The following is a 16418-nucleotide window of genomic DNA, read 5'->3' on the forward strand; positions in this document are numbered from 1 at the left end:
GGAAAGCTGTGCGGGCGGACCGGCTGCCTCGACCAATGGGAGCTGCCGGCGGCTTGGCCTCACACAGAGCGCGCCGCGCGGCGGCTCGGGGAGATGACGTCAGAGAGCAAGCATGGCGGGGAGCGGGCGGAGGCCGGAGCACCGCGGTCCTCCGGAGCTGGTGAGTCCGGCCCCCGCCGGCGGCTCCCCACCCCCGTCCCCGTCCGCCGCGCCGCGAGGCTTGGCTGGGGCCGAGTCCGAGGCTGACGCGGGGCCCCTGCCCTGGACCCCCCGGTGCTCGGGGGGGGGGGCGGGACACGGCGGGTGCTCTGGGGGGCAGGGCAGGGGTGGTGTTCTGGGGAGGCGCTCTGGGGGGGCAGGGCTGGCAGGGTTCGGGGGGGGGCGCTCTGGGGGGCGGGGGGTTGCGGGGTGTGCTCTGGGGGGCAGGGCTGGAGGGTTGCGGGGGGTGCCCTGGGGGGGGGGGCGGGGAGCCCTTGCCCCACATTCTCTGGGTTTCACACTCTTTTTTCTCTTGCAGTTCTACGATGAGGCCGAGGCCCGGAAATACTCCCAGAAGTAAGAGCACTTCCTCTGCTGCCTTAGTGCCGAGGTGCTGCCCATGGCCGGTCCCCAGACAGTGCAGGTGGTGAGGATGGGTCTAATCCCATCTCTGTGCTGAGGGTCAGAGCATCTGGAGTGGTGTGTGCTGTGTGCTCCCCAAAAGTACCTAGATGTGCACCAGGAAGCACAGTCTGAACTAAATTACATGGTGAAAGAACTCAGGAAGGTCCGTGCTGCAGCTGCTCTCCTTACCTTAAGGGTGTGGAGCTGTCCCCTGAGTACCAGTATCTGTTCTCAGCCAGAGTTCTCTGGTCATACTGGGGTGTGCACAGCTCTCCCCTGGTGAGCATAGTGTATAGTGTAAGATCTGCTGCTCTTCTCTTAGCTATTAACTCCTGAGGAATGGTAGAGCAGGCAGTTGGGTGCCTGACTTCAATCTTAGTGATTGTGTAGAGAGCTTTATTGACCAGTTGGAGTGTGCAAAAGGAAAAGTCTGACACCAATGGTGCTACTAAAGACCAGGTGGTTGAAAAAAGCCTAAACCAATTCATGCAGGGCCCATGGGCCCCCAAAAGAATGCAGAAATTCCCACTACAAGGCAGGTTCTCATCTTAGGCGTTTTCTTGTGCTGCCGAATGTTGCATCGTCTTTATGAATAACTAAGGTCTGAGCCAGTGGTTACCTTGGCTGTGACTTTATTTGGGATGGTAGAAGCCACTTAGATCTCTCATTACTACTTTCGTGTGAATAAAGGAGGGTTGTTTCTTCCTCAGCTCTCGAATGATTGAGATCCAGTCGCAGATGTCAGAACGGGCTGTGGAGCTTTTGGGCTTGCCGGAGGATCAGCCATGTTTCCTTCTGGATGTCGGGTAAGACCCTGCATGTGAACCATAGAGAACCATAAGGATGCTGCTTCCCTCCTCCCCCCTTATCTCTAGGGCCTTCATGTTGCAGTGATAGAAGGACAGAGTTCTGACTTGTCAGTGTAAGGGTTTTAGGATTGTACTACAAATTACAGTGGAGCTCCTCTGGGGCTTTGTGGAGTTCTGTGGATACCATGATGATGAACATGGCTCAAATATCTAGAAAGAACGTGGGTGTCTGATTAATTTCCACAGTTGCTGATCAGAGAGAGGAAAGAGAAGCTCATTGCTCTGAAAGGGTTTGCAGACAGATCAGTGAAAGGACTGGATATTTGGATTAATCTGCATTTCTAAAACCTGTTCTTTTGTTTTTAGCTGTGGCTCTGGTTTGAGTGGAGATTACATCTCTGAAGAAGGACATCATTGGGTTGGAATGGACATCAGTTCAGCCATGTTGGGTAAGCAGATTCTCCTCCACTCCATACCCTAGTGCTTTGACTGTGTGAACACGGGGCAGCCAATACATATGTGCAGTGGGAGGATTAGAAATGTATAAAATGCAGCCCTGGGTATTGATCTGGAGAGAGTTGCTGAGTTGTGTTTTGTTCCGTGCAGATGTTGCTGTGGAGAGAGAGGTGGAAGGAGACCTCATCCTTGCAGACATGGGGCAAGGGATTCCCTTCAGGCCAGGCATGTTTGATGGCTGTGTCAGGTAAGACATTGTTCTCTGATTTTTTCTCTTCGTTCCCAGAGGCTCTGCCTAGCAGGAAGACTCAGACAAGCCTGGCCATGTTCACTGGCCTTACCCCATGTGGACTGATTCTTGCACTCCATGGCAGGGTATTGAAATTTGGACAGGCTTAGAATTAGGGATGCTTCTTCCCCTATTTGGAAGCAGCTGCTAGAAAATTACCTTTGACTCTTTCATAGTGGTGGCCTGTGAAAGCAGGGGAACCGCTTATCCCAAAACCAGGGACAGGGCTGGGAATGGCTGAGAGTCACTGATAACTAAAGTTAGCAGAAGGTGCTGAATACCAGTGCTGAGCACGGCATAAGAGACTAGATCATGGGCATATGGTGCATTTAGGGGGGATGGGAAGGGGCAGAACCCTCGAGTCACCACGACACTCCCACTGACTAATGGGAGGTTTGCTCAAGGATATAATGTAATTAGTTTGCTAGTTAATGCTGCTGTTACATTCAGCGTGTCACACAGGTTCTGTGCTATACTCCAGCTTTTAAACAGTTTCTCATTGTATCAGATCCCCGAAGGGTCCTACTCCTTCAGGCTAGGCCCATAGCCTCACCACCTCTGAGATGCCAGTACTTCTGATTCGCATCATGAGCTTCCCAATCCGACTTTAACACTGTTTAGGGATGAGTGTACCTCGGCAGGTATTTGCAGTGACACTAAGCAGTGTTTTCAAAGCAGAGTAGGGTTTATTAGTCAGCTGGAATGCAGCATTGGGAGTTCTTAGGTTAGCACAGAGAATTAAAGGTTAAGGCGTAGTCCATCTGGCCAGGCCGGAGCAATTCGCCAGCCGAGCTGCTCTGAACTCTATTTTAGGTGCTCTCGGCCCCTTTGCCCATCCAAAGGCAGGGGAGAGAAGCCCAGCCTCTCCCAAAAGCGAGCTCTTTATCCCTTGCTTGTCACCTCTTTGTCCTTTGTTCTCGAGCTGGCTCCTGATCAGTTTTCCTGCTGAGAGGTGGAGGGAAAACTTCCTTCTTCTTGATGGTGGTTTGCTAGGTGAGAGTTTTCTGGTCTCGGGGGTTTCCCATTGCCTCATTCAGATTCTCCAGCAGGTTCCAGCCAGTTCCGTAAAATTCATTGTGTCCCAGACAGTGAGGTGACACACACACCTCATGTCTCCTGCTGCCCCCAGAGCAGACTTAACCCAACTGGGTAGCATGGAAGGTACAGGGGAAACCGAGGCGCATATAAGGTACATAATATTACAGGAAACTCCCACTTCCTCACATAGTATCACTCACTGAGGGAAAAATGACGTGAGTTGCATGTGTGAATCACCCACAGTTATGGACTCTGGTTATTGTCGAATGCCCTTACGGTGTCATTGCTGTGCTCCAGAGTGAGCCCCCCATTTCTATGAGTGTCTCTCAGCACTCTGGTAGCAGATGGTCTAAGGTTGCATTCCACCAGCTCCAATCTGGCAAGTTTTCTTTACCATCAAGGACTAGAAACTCTGTGGTAATGAAACGTTGTACTCTGCAGAATCCAGATCTGCCAGATAGATGCAGCAAGGGGGTCAGACATGAATTCAATTGAAATATGTGACCACCTGAGCTAGACAGCGTCTCTTTAGAATGGGCTTATACAACGCCTTTGCACCTAGAAATTAGGAGTCAGTGCACTCAGGAAGAAATGCATTAGTTGTCTTGGGCCCAACAGTACATCACACGCCATCTTGGACCATAGAATAGGTATGAAGGGTATTGGTAGGAGAAGGACATTAGGGGACTTGAGTCTTTGCTAAAGAACGTGGCTTCGGTTCCCCATGTGGGAGGCTTGGTGGCTCAGCGTCCCGCATTCTCTTTCAGTATTTCTGCAGTGCAGTGGCTCTGTAACGCTGATAAGAAGACTCACAGTCCCCCAAAACGCCTGTATCGATTCTTCTCAACCCTCTATTCTGCGTTGGTAAGTGACAGATATGGCCATTTCCTGCAATAGCCTTGAAAACCTTTATTGTATTAAGTGTATGTAGCATTGTGGGTGGGGATGTATGTAACCTCTCTGGGGGGAGATGTCACGTGGGGCCTGGGAGTTCAAAGGACTGTATTGAAAATGTGCCAGACAAGATGTTTGGGACAATAAGGGTGAAGTGAGGTTATTGCAAATTTCCCACTATCAGTTATGCAGAATCCCAGCCTTCTGAAGCTGTGCCCTGAGGACGGTCATCGTTTGCTGATTACCTGTTCCCCAAGGCTGGAGGTCAAAGGCCTGAGCATGGCTGACCTGCCCAATCTCAGTTCTGGTTCTGAATATGAGACAGTTACGAACTTGTAACCACAGGCAAAACCCAGCTGTGGGTTTTGATGGTCTAACTCCTCCCAGAGGCCAAGGTTGGAGTTGGGGTGACATCTGGTAAACTTTTTAGCATGCACATAGGTTCTTTTAGTGTTTTTACTATGTTTTCTCTGTAATGTCAGAATAAATGTGCTTGCTTAGAAAGAGCTGAGTGGTAACCTGTAACTGCTGGTAAACTGCCTTCGGAGCAAAAGTAAAGTGCAGACGCCGACCTATTTAGGCATCTGACTTGCTGGAAATATCAGTGTAGGCAGTGAACTCTGCAGCCTGGAAAAACTCTGGTCAGGAAGGAAAGAGACGGGGTCTCTGCCCAAGAGAGCCGGAACCTTTTAAGGGGGTGACCTTGGTGGATCTCAGAGGGGAAAAACAGGTGGAGTTACCGTCAAACTGTGATTTTTTTTCCTGACCCTTTATTCTGTTTTAGTAAGTGTTACACCTTCTCAGCCAGCTAGCCACCCCTTCTCACAGAGCATCTAGGGAGAGGACATCCTCTTTCAGGTGACGTTCCCCAGCAGGCCTATTCTGGCTGTAGTGGGTAATAATGTCTGTGCACCATTAGACAGAACTCCCAGCTCTGATCATGCTGTGTTGGGCTGGGAGACGGTATGCCGGGGAAAGCCTGTTCTAGGACAGGGGTTTATAACCTCCTTTGTTTCCTGTAGGCTCGAGGATCCCGAGCTGTCCTGCAGTTGTACCCTGAAAACTCAGACCAGGTAATTTCTGCTGATGGGGAAGGGGACTGCAGGGAGGGATGAGGTGGAGAAGCCTTGCTCAAAGCTTGGCTGTTTTTCCAGGGTTTTTTGGAAGCTGCCGTGGGTGGGGGTGTTTTCGGTTGGTGCCATTTCAGGTGGCTGGAAGTCTCTTGGCACGTCCAGCTGTGTGATGCCTCCAAGAGGTGAAATATCCCAGCATGGCACCTGCTCGGTAGAAGTTACCTGACCACACTGCAGTGGGGTTGGAGCCCACCACAAGAAATAGGAGGCTAGGTTGCTGTAAGGGCCCAACAGAACAGGGTTTGAGCGTTTGGTTTGCCGGATTTCCTAGTGGTCTGTTCACAGTTACTGGTGAGGAGCCGGAGCCGCGGGCAGGCAGCGGGGCTGCGTGCTATTGTTTATGTAGCACCCAGCTCTGCAGCGCTTAAAAATCAGACCCGCTGACCTGATCCTCACTTAGACCGAGCTAGAGCATGAGGACAACACACAAAAGGTGGGAGTGAGGAAAGGACGGACGAGTTAAAATGAATCCAGCCAAAGAGTGGTTTCTGGGGCGATCGCTGCCTGTGGCCCTGGGGGTTGGATTTAGGGTTTGCTATGAAAGAGGGGGGTGATCCCACCGCTGGGAGCCATCGCCCTGCTAGACCCTGCCGCAGGGTTAGCTGCTAAGCTGTTAGCTGCTGGCAGAGCCTCGGCTGCTTTGCTGTATATTGCTTGGCTGGTGATGGCCAGACTGTTCCTGACAACATGTTCTCTCTCTCCAGCTGGAGCTCATCACTGCGCAGGCCATGAAGGCAGGGTTTACAGGAGGAATGGTGGTGGATTATCCCAACAGTGCCAAAGCCAAGAAGTGAGTTCTGTCTCCTGCGGGGCTGGGCACTGAATGTGGGGAGCGTATCCTTGTAGAATGCGGGTCTCCCCCCGTATGGAAATCCTACCCCATGGCAGAGGCTGTCGTTCCTATCCCAGACCCTAGTACGAATCTGTGAGTAGATTCTTTCTGAATGACACCTGGCCTCTAGTCAGCTTCTGGAAGCTGTGTGGGAAACTCCTGTCCAGACCTCGGTGCGTTCAGGGTCCCAGACTACAAATCTCGGCTCCCTGAATCTCATCTCACTGTCTCTCTTTCAGGTTCTTCCTCTGTCTCTTTGTTGGGACGACTGGTGCGTTACCAAAGGTGATGAACTGCGGCTCGGAGGCACAGTGCGGGAGGCTCAGGGTCTCCGTTTAGGGGTGCTCTTTTGGTGGGTGTGGTTGCCAGGAAACTAAGCAGGGGGAACTAGACCCTGGCAGGGGTTCCAGGGGGCTGTGAGACGTTCTCCCGCCTGGGGGCAGAGCTAGGCTTCAGAATCGACCCTTCGTCTGGAAGAAGTATCTGCACACAGGAGCTGGCTGGCCTCCCTGCCTTGTGCAGCTCCATGAGCCTTCGTGCCTGAAGTCTGCCGGTCCCTTTCCAGAAGCCCTGTGTCTGGGGGGAGGGGTCTAGCCGTGTGTCTTTAGGATCAGAATGGCCTTGCTCGCTTGCCTAGCCTTGACCCGTGCTGGCCCAGACCGTCCACTGAGCCAGCTCGGGGCTGGCCTGGTTTTACCTCCAGCACTGGAAGATCAGTTTGTGCCTCCCTGAGACTTGCTGACTTGGGGCCTGGTCCCAGTCCTCGCTCTTGCAGAGCCCCCTTCCCCTTGTGTGCGGGGGTGGTGGCTGGTGGTGCTGCTCTTTGTGGCACTGAGGCCCGTTGCTTTGTGCTTCCAGGCCCTTGGTGCTGAGTGCGCCGATGGAGAGGAGTCCCAGCAGGCCAAGTTCACCAACGAAAGGTACCATGTTCATCACAAGGCTCCTCCCCGGGGGAGAGCCTGTGGGGCCCGGCCAGTGCGGACGGGGTGCCCCTGATATGGAGAGTGGAATCGGAGCTGGAGGGCCAGGACCCTGCGGGGGGAGGCGTCCAGCTTTGGGTGCTCTGCGTAATGATTCCCTGGGCCCTTCCTGCCCCAGCCGTTTCAGCCGGCCAGCTCTGGGCTGGCACGGTTTAGACCACTGTGGAGCGGCAGAAGATTTTGAGCCGATCGAGCTACTTTGTGGCACGTACAGATGACGCGAAGGGGTTTGTTCTGCTTGTTTACACTTTACACTGTCTAGCCTGGTGGTCCGTGGTTTGGCTGGGAGAGTTCTGGGTGGGGGTGGGTCGGGAGAGTTTGGGCCTGATGTAGGGCAGGGTTGTGGGGTTTTTAAGATGTCCCTTTGCTCTCCAGTGTTCTTGCCGTCAAATGGGTGGTGACCGTCCAGGCAGGCTGGCTCAGGGCTTGTCTGCGCGGGGACAGTCACTGACATAATTATCCCACTGTAGTTACACTGGAGAAAAATGTTCCCATGGGGAGTCAGACTGGTATCATTGTGCCAGTAGATTACCCGGTGGAGCCCTAAATTCCCTCCCGTCTCAGCTCTGTGGCTGCCTCTCTTGCGCCGTCTGGAACCTGGTGCAGCCGAGACGTTTCTCTGCTGTTAGCAAGTCTACTCCCTGGGTGGCGGCGCAGGGTCAAGCTCCCCTGGCAGCCGGTAGGAGGGACTGAGAGCACCAGGCAGAGGAGAGTCGTCGTGGTTGCCAGGAGCTGTTGGCTGCCATGTTTTCCTGCCTCTGACACTGCTCCACTCCTTAACAGTACCCAGCTTACGGCTCCGTTTGTCTGGGGCAGCATTAGCAACTCTGATGGCGCCATTGAGCAGCTTGCTTAAAAAAGACCAGATGGCAGCTGCCTTCCTCCATAATACGGGGTTATGTCCCAGGGAATCCACAGGTTCCAGCACACGACTGCCTGTCAGAATAGAGATCGCCGCAGGAATGGGCTGGGCAGTGCCCAGGTGCGCGCCTCCCTGAGCTGAGGGGACGGCTGGCTGCTTTCTTGGGGTGTATTGTCTCTCCCCGTGGTGTTGATGGCCTGTGTTCCTGCAGAACACACAAGGAAAGCACCAGACCCCACCCCTCCCTTTCTCTGCGCTGCTCCAGGCAGCTGAGGACTTGTCGGGATTTTCCTTGCCTGTATCTGCTGCTTGCCCTGGCCAGTGCTGCTTGCGCACGCCGCTGCTCGCTGTCTTCGCTTCCATCCTCCCCCACACCTGGGTTGTCACTGTCCTGGCCAAGGCTCACCGCCCCAACCTAAGGGGACAAGAGCTGCACTGCACTAGGAAATGAAGCCAAGAGACCTCCGGAAGCAGCTGAGAGAGAGACTGGCCCTCCTCACACAGCCCCCGTCAGCACCCTCGTTTGTTTCTCTGTAGAACCCGGTTCAGAAACGCCAAGGGCAAGTCTGCAAAGAAAAGCCGCGACTGGGTCTTGGAGAAGAAGGAACGCAGACGGCGGCAGGGCAAGTGAGTACCATCCTGCTTTCTTTCGCCCCGGGTTCCTGTGGGAGGGAGGGAGGGAGTCAGCAGCGGGCACTGTCTGGGCTGTAACCCAGCCCCGTGGGTCTCCCATGCAGACAATCTCTAACACAGCGGTTCCCAACCCGTGGCCTGCAGGCCAAAAGTGGCCCACAAGGTCTTTCAAAGTGGCCACCACTCCCCTCCCATTGGCTGCGGAAGGGAGCCGCTGCCTCAGGACCCAGCATGGTGCCGCGGGGCTACAAGCCGGGTGCAGGCTCCTTTCTACAGCCATGGGGATGAGAGATCAGTGCTCCCCTCCCCCGGCGGTAGCAGGGATCACGGCGAAGCGCTGCGCCCGGTCCCTAGGCGCTGGGGACCCTGCTAGAGCCAGAGGGAGGGGCGCACTGATCTCCTGTCCCCCTGGCTGCAGAAGGGAGCCGCTGCCTAGGGACCCAGTGGAGTGCATGGAGCTGCAGGACACATGCCGTTTCCTTGCTGCAGCCAGGGGGACGGGAGATCAGCGGGGAGGCAGCCTCCTGACTGAACTTCCTCTGTCTGGCTGCAGTGGGGGGAAATGGGATTGCTGGCGGAGCAGCCAGGACCCGCCATGCTTGAGGAGGGGCAGGACTCTAAAGATCAGGGCCTTCTGGTTTGGCCCGCACTTAGCAGGCCACCCACTGTGACTTAGCTGCCAGGCCATGTGCTTCAGTGTGTGGTGGCAGTCACTCACCTACACTAGTGCTTGGTCTGTGAGCGTGTGACACACTGACAGTCATTTGGAGGTGTAAAAATGAGCACAGTGGCATCAAAATCAAAAAAGCGAAAGTCAGAGGCCAGGCAGCTGCAGATGTATCTTGCAGTGAGTTTAATAGCGAGTGGAAAGAAAAATACATGTTTACGCTGGGAGGGGGCAGAAAACCAGTCTGTTTAGTTTGCGGGTTTTGTGTTTCCGTGTTGAAAAAAGATAACCTGGGACGGCCCCACACCACTAATACACAGACCTTGATCTGCTCTGATGCCCAGCGGGAGTACATCGCTGGGGAAGAGAGCACCGAGCAGGCACAGGCATTATTTGTGAATAGAGATGAGCAAAGCAGAGGTGCAGTTGTTGCTTCCTATGAGGTGGCTCTGTTGTTGGCCAGAAGAAAGAAGCGTTTACAGATGGCGAGGAAATGGGGAAGCCCGCTCTAAAAATAGCAGCCAGAACGTTGGGTGACAAGCAGACAGAGACCGAATGTAAAGACACGCCGCTGTCAAATAACACTATGCCAGGATGTGTTGAACAGCTTGCTGAGAATGGCAAGGATCAAGTAGCTTTTCATGCCTCAAACTGCAAGTTCTTTTCACTGGCTATGGCTGAATCTAATGATCTCTCTGACACGGCACGTGTCACAATTTTTATTTGAGCTGTCAGTGAAAATTTTGAGGTCATTGAAGAGCTGCTTGGGGTTCAGTCAATGCACGACACCATAAAAGGGACGGATTTCTTTGCTGCCCGAAGATGTGTGGAAAGAAATAATCTGGACTGGGGAAAGCTGGATAGCATCTGCACAGATGGTTCACCTGTTGAGTGTCTGAGACGTGTTGGGTGTCTCTCTCTGTGGGAGTAGTTTCTTGAATGACCACTGTTAAAGTACCATTGCATCATTCATCAAGAGGCATTGTGTGGGAAAAGTCTGAATCCCAAGCCTGTGATGGATATGATATGGATGGATGGATATGTGTGAACAAAATTTGCACCAGGGCTTTAAATAGGCGAGAATTCAGACAGTTTCTTGATGCGGAAGAAGTGCATGGTGAACTGTTGCTGCGTTGTGGGGTCCGATGGCTGTCAAAAGGTAAAGTTCTTTCTCGCTTCTGGGAATTGCAGAATAGTGTTCTGCAGTGTCTGGTGGAAATCAGTGAGTTGCCTTTGGAACGGGCGTGTCTTGAGGCCAGTGACTGGCGGTCAGTGACTGGCATTCTCAGTCGATGTAACTGCTCAGCTGAATACTTTAAATCTGAAGCTTCAGAGAAGCAACGAGCCCTTCACAAATATGTGTAATGATGTTGCTTCCTTTAAAATGAGGCTGCAGCCATTTATTGGTCAGCTAGCTTACAGGAAGCTTGACAATTCTGAGCGAGATCGGTGGACAATGGACTTGACGCAGACGAGTATAAGAGTGAGGTTGAGACACAGCTGGACATTTTTCAGTCCTGATTCATCAGTTTGAAGCAGAAGAGAACAATGTGGCTCTCTTTACAAATCCGTTTGTTTCCCAATGACAAGATTGGTTCACTAGAAGGGAAACTGCATCTGGAAATTATAGCTCTGAAGTGCACCGCTGCCCTGAAGGGCTGATTTACGGCCCTTCCCCCTGCAGCAGATATGAGTTCATTTTGGCGAATGCTTCCAGTGACTGAATTTGGACAGTTGCGCTCTTTTGCTCAGCGTTCTGTTTGCCGCTTTGGGAGCTACCTACTGGTGCTAACAGCAGCATCTGTGATGAAACTGACCAAAACCAGACACCACGCCTGCCTTACAAACACAAACTTGAATGGTCTGATGATACTGGCGACCACTAACCAGAAGCCAGACATCGATGAGTTAGCTTCTGGAGTTCAGCCACAGAAGTCGCGTGAGATTAGAGTTGCGTGAACTGGACCCTGCGTTACAACTTCGTACCTGGTTTAAAGTTGAATTTTTTTTTTAATTTGCTTTGCGCTAAAGGTTTACTTTAACTCTGCGGTGATTTGTGGTCCTTAGTGGTGCATAGGTCAGTACATTTGTTATGAGTTGATAGGCTGGTGGCCCGTCAGGGTTATCAACGTATTTGTGGCCCTCGAGCCAGAGCGGTTGGGAACCACTGCACTACCATTGCTTCAGGGGCTGATAACAAGGACCCCAGCAATTCCCTTCTCTTGAGCAGGGTGGCCACAGCTGTCTGTCCTGCTGCATGCCTCTTCTAGTGCTTCTTCCCACGCCCTCCCCTCCCCCCGGCTCTCAGTGGAGGGGGGGCTCCAGTCCTTCCTGCTCAGATTCACTCACAGCCCAAATCCCTCTCTAATCTGTTCTGTGCCTTGCTCTGCAGGGAAGTGCGGGCGGATACGAGATACACTGGCCGCAAGCGGCGGCCTCACTTCTAAGCTGCCGGCGGATCCCAGCTCTCTGGAAGGTGTGACGCTGCTCATGATGCACCGGGCCGCCTGCAGAACTTTCCGCAGCTCGTGCCTCCCTCGATGGATGTGCCGGGGACTGAAAGCTGCTTGGATGGGTCCGTGGGTGGCTCTGGTGGTGGAAGGCTGGGCCAGCTCTGCTGGTGGCCGGAGCCCCTGAAACACGACCGGACAGCATCAAACAGGAAAGACAACGGTCTGCAAAGGACGCGCTGCATCCGTTTTGATGTGCAGGGGGCTGAGACTCTGATCGGTGGCACCATCTGTTATCGGAGCCAAACGGCGATGGGTCAGGCATGCTGGTGGGCAGCCTGCCCCAGTATGGGGCCAGGTGATGTGGGTGATCTACTCAGTAAATAGGGCCTTGGGTACGAGTATTGCAGGGCTATCATCTTTACACCGTGCAGGGGGGCCGGTGGCTGTTCTCTGCACAGTAGGGGCCAGTGGGAACAGCGGTTCTTTGCTGCTCCTCCTTGGTTCCCAGGGGTATTTGTCTGCGCAGTGCTGTGCCCTCGGCTTGGCTGCCCGAGGGTACGTGAGGGCATCCACAACGCCGTGGCCACGTACTCAGTTCTTCTGTGACGTATGCCAGGTGAAAATCCACAAGTGGATCAGTGCTCGTGGGTTGGCAGCTGGAGGTGGGGGGGCTGCGGCATGCTGCCCACCTGGCAGGGGCACACTCCTTTAGTGGAGGTGTTCAACGGGCCCTTTCAGGAACGCTTCTGTTCCTGGAGCTCTGTGCGGCCCTCCCAGGCCCCCGGAGGCGCCCTCTATCCAGCCCTCCCCTCTGGTGCGACAGATCAAGCAGGCCACTGCTGTGCTTTACAGTTACAAATGTTTATTCTACATAAAAATTCCACAAAATGGGAAGCTGTTTTGCACCCGAAGCTGGGGGCGGCGAGCGAGCTGCGGGAGGGACGGGGACTGGATGTCGAAAGGAGGCAACATACAACGTTGTCCTACCCATGGGAACAGAGCAAGTCAAGTTCAAGATCCACATAGAAAACAAGGACACTTAGCTCACAGTACAGCGACGTTACAACTCCAGGGGGTTGCTCTGAACTCTTTCAAGTACATTTAAAAAAAAAGGGGGGGGGCAGTGTAAGTGAAAACGGGGCGTGCCCCAAGCTGCTCCTGAAATACTGCGTCAAGCCCAGCTCCCTGGCGTGGGGAGTCCTGGGGCCCCTTAGGACAGATACTGCGTGAAAAAAGACAGTGTGATGTTGTGTTTCCAAAGGAAAAGTGAAAAATCTTCCCAAAGCACAAACACAGCATTGCTAACGAAGTCTCCTCGTGCAATAGGGGGTGGTGGAGAGGGACAGACCAGGGCTCGCTAAGGGGCAGGGATTGCACTATTGTATCCCCCCACCCCCCGTGAGAGAACAGCTGCCTGACCCTAGAACATCCTTAGCCAGGGCTGCTGCAGGCGTCTGAGCTGTGCAGTGTCAGCGCCTCATGGAGCTGTGAGAGCGCTGGCCCAGCTGCAGCTGTGCACACTCCCGGGCTGTATTGCCGCATCCCCAGCAGAGGTTACCTGCCCCCTTTCTAGTGCTGGTTTTTTGCAAAGGTTGGCAGGTGCCTCCCTCCTCCCACCACCATGTGGAGCCTATGTCTGCAGGCTGAGCAGGGTGGGGTGCTGGTTCGAGAGTCCCTGGGCAGGGGCTCCTGCAACCCCTGAGGCTGTGGGGTGGGTTGTTCAGCTCAGCCCTGCCTGGGGTTCTGGCCCTGCTACTGAAGGCAGCAGAGGTGCTGCAGAGCCTTCTGCCCCCCAAAGGGATGTTCCTGAGGGGCCCCTGCCCCACCGTTTCCAGCAGCTCCCCAAGAACGCTCCTGTGGGCAGCCTGTTATTGCTTACCAACGGGGGACCCCTCCGCTGCTGGGCTCGTGGGCGGGGCATTGCATGAGGCAGAGCGGAGCAAGCATCTCTGCTAGTGGCGCAGGTGTGATGGTGCCAGGCTGCACTCCCCCACCCGCCTGGGGCAGGCCCGCTGTAGCGCAATGTGTGCAAGGCAGTGGGGTGAAGGAAATGAGGCCCCTGCAGCCAGCATGAGGGGAGAGAAAGGGGCAGCCCCAAGGAGAGAGGCCAGGGCTGGCCAGCTGAGGGGAGGGGCACAGGTATGGCTGCGGGGAGGAGGGGGGGGGCATGGCTGGGAGCAGGCAGCGCGGGGTGGCAGTTTGTTAGCAGATGCAGAGGGCACCCGACTGTGCCCGTGAACCCGCAGTGGCAGTGGCAGGATCCAGAGCTGGGGGCGAGCAGCCAGCTACCTCTCCACTGGCCCGCCCTCGCCCAGGGCCGGCGGGATGGCCTGTTTTCCCACGCCGGCCACCGTGCCAGGAGAATCACTGCACCAGCGTATCCTCCTCCCGGCCCTGGCCCAGGTGGGGGCCCAGCTGTAGGTACAGGGCTGCCTGTGTGCGCTGTCATCCATTGGGCCCAGCCCCGGCCGGCCTGGCCTGCCCCGCCCCCTCTCCACACAGACGTACCGCACCATACACACAGTGTTACAAAACGATCATGCATTAGAAACTGAAATGCTGCTCGGCGGGTCCCTCCTGCCCTCGGGTGCAGCGGCTGGGCCCGGCCGCGGGGGCGGCGCTCCGTCGCAGTGGGAGGCAGAGAGCTGCGGCTGGGAAAGGGTCTATCCGAAAATGCCGCCGAAGGTGGAGGCGATGACGATGCCCAGCACCACGCAGCAGATGATGATCATGATCTTCTTCTGCTCCGGCGTGGCCCCGCGGCACCCCCGGGAGAGAGGGGGAGAGGTTACAGTCCAACCACCTGCGCCCGCAGTGAGCCCCTTAGCCCCCCAGCACCTCCTGCAGGGCTGGCCCTGCCTGGGAACGTGCCTCAGCTAGACACAGGCACGGCGCACGCAAGGGGCCCCTGCGCTTCTGTGCCACCAGCCCGGGGCAGGGCTCTGAGCTGGCCCCAGCCAGACGGGCCGCGTGGGGCAGAGCCGCTGGCAGGTCTCTCCCGCCTGGCACGGGAGCTCTGAGGAGCACTTTGCTCGCCCCACTGCAGCCCGGCCCGAGGGATTGCACCCTGGCGCCCCATGGCTTGGCCTGGACTAGTCCCAGCCTCCTCTGCTCCCCTGCAGCACACCAATGAGACTGCTGCAGACCTAGGTCCTGGCTGTGGCTGCGCAGGCCCAAGCCAGCCAGGAGGGCTCGCGGCCAGGCGGGTCGCTGAGCGCGCGGAGGGATCGTATCCCCAGGAGCTGAGCAACACGGACCCAGGGGCTAGAAAACGCCCCCAGGGCTTCAGGGCAGGAGGGGTCAGCGTGAGTCAGCAAAGGCCCCCTCCTGCCTGCCCACAGCACCAGAGAACAGCCACGGGTCTCAGCAGCAGCAGGGCCCTGAGCTGAGCCCCACCACTGCTCTGATGCCGTCTGACAAATCCCAGCTGGGAGGGGGGAGCCAGCAGGCCTGGAGGCAGCGGTCTCCTAGGGCTGGGGTGTAACTGGGGCAAGGGGTGCCCGCAAGGGCCTCGGCTGGGCCGGTCGAGCTACTGGTTCTGGCAGTCGCAGCCGGCGCTGGCCTGCCTGCAGGTCCCGGCTCTTCGAGGCAGACAGGCTCCCTCGGGCTGGAAAGGCCCGTGCCCCTCCTCGGGGCAGGTTCCCAGCAGCCGTGGGGGCTGGCAGAGCAGGGCACTGTACCAGCCAGCCCACACCAGGGCTGCTCTCCCCCCGGGCAGGCACTGCCCCCGCCCCTCGGTGCCCCAGTTCTCTGATAAGCTGCCCACGAGGGACAGGTCCGCCCGGGCCTGCTCATGCCGTGCCTCGGGCCAGCAGCCAGGCCCGTTAACGACCCTGAACTCCATGAATGTGCACACCTCTCCCGGAGGCGGCTGTGGCCTTTGCTTCCAGGCCTGGGGCAGGGTAACCCTGCATTGAGCGTCCCCAGCCGCGCTGGGCTTCCAGCCGCTCCCAGGGGAGCCCGGCTCGAGTGCTCACCAAGGGGTTTCTAACTGCGGGACTGACCTCTCCGCGACTCTCACCCACCAGAGCCGCATGGGGCAGGGGAGGCCAACGCCGCTCGATGGCAGCTGCCACGTCCCCCCACGCCCGGTCAGCTGGGCGCTGGGACCCGCCCCGTCCCCCGTGCCCGGCTGGGGGCTGACGGGGCGCTCCACAGAGGAGCCTGGAGCCCTGGGGTGTGCTCCCAGCCACGAGGGCAGCGCGGAGAGGGCTGCAGGCCGAGGGCTGGCCCCCGCCACACACTACTCACCCGCCTGGCTTTGCTCTGGTACTTCACAGCTTTTTTGGTGTCGGACACAGCCCGCTCGACGTAGTCCACCGAGTGCTCCACGTTGTACTCAATGCGGTCAATCATCTCGCCCTGCGCAGCACGGGAGACAGAACGCAGACAGACAGACAAGCCAGAGAACACACGGACAGCGAGAACACACAGACAGACGTGAGTGCCGGGCCCCCGGCAGCTCCCCTTACCTGCCTGTGCCCAGCCTGCAGCGCCCCGGGCTCCATCCCGGCACGTCACCCCCTCGCGTCTGAATGCAGGGCCCCCCCTGCACCTGGTCTCTGCTCCCCCTGCACAGGAAAGAGGGAGCGTTAGTCCCAGCCTGCCACCTGCTGCCCACGGGCCCTGCCCTGCACGCGGGGGTCAAGCCCCCAGCCCCAGCACGAGGGGGGATCTGCAGGCCAGCTGCTGGCTCCTTTGGACCCCCGGCTCCTTGCACCACTGGACGCTCCAGCTCCCCCCTGTGGCCAGGCAGCCGCAGAGCCCTA

General features: G+C 56.6%; 2 protein-coding genes across 3 annotated transcripts in view; one reads left to right on the top strand and one right to left on the bottom strand.

Annotated features, from left to right (window-relative positions):
• The first annotated feature begins 6 nt into the window (after positions 1-6).
• On the top strand, positions 7-13764 carry BUD23 (BUD23 rRNA methyltransferase and ribosome maturation factor). Its single transcript, XM_067537740.1, has 12 exons — positions 7-160; positions 518-555; positions 1314-1409; positions 1779-1861; positions 2019-2115; positions 3963-4059; positions 5112-5162; positions 5927-6012; positions 6294-6339; positions 6913-6974; positions 8434-8523; positions 11589-13764. The coding sequence occupies exons 1-12, from the start codon at positions 113-115 to the stop codon at positions 11641-11643; spliced, it is 849 nt and encodes a 282-aa protein (XP_067393841.1). The 5' UTR covers positions 7-112; the 3' UTR covers positions 11644-13764.
• Positions 13765-14145: 381 nt separating this feature from the next.
• STX1A (syntaxin 1A) overlaps positions 14146-16418 on the bottom strand; it is a 183988-nt gene continuing 181715 nt past the window's right edge. Inside the window, exons 9-10 of one of the 2 annotated variants that reach the window (XM_067537738.1) lie at positions 15901-16011; positions 14146-14390 (exon numbers count right to left, since the gene is read on the bottom strand). In XM_067537738.1, coding sequence (XP_067393839.1) covers positions 14313-14390; positions 15901-16011 — 189 coding nt within the window. In that variant the 3' untranslated portion in view covers positions 14146-14312. The other variant, XM_067537739.1, reaches the window with a different exon arrangement.

Source organism: Emydura macquarii, unplaced genomic scaffold, assembly GCF_026122565.2.
Source record: "Emydura macquarii macquarii isolate MOO-44397 ecotype Brisbane River unplaced genomic scaffold, CSIRO-AGI_Emac_v2 contig_450, whole genome shotgun sequence".
Classification (NCBI taxonomy): Eukaryota; Metazoa; Chordata; order Testudines; family Chelidae; genus Emydura; species Emydura macquarii.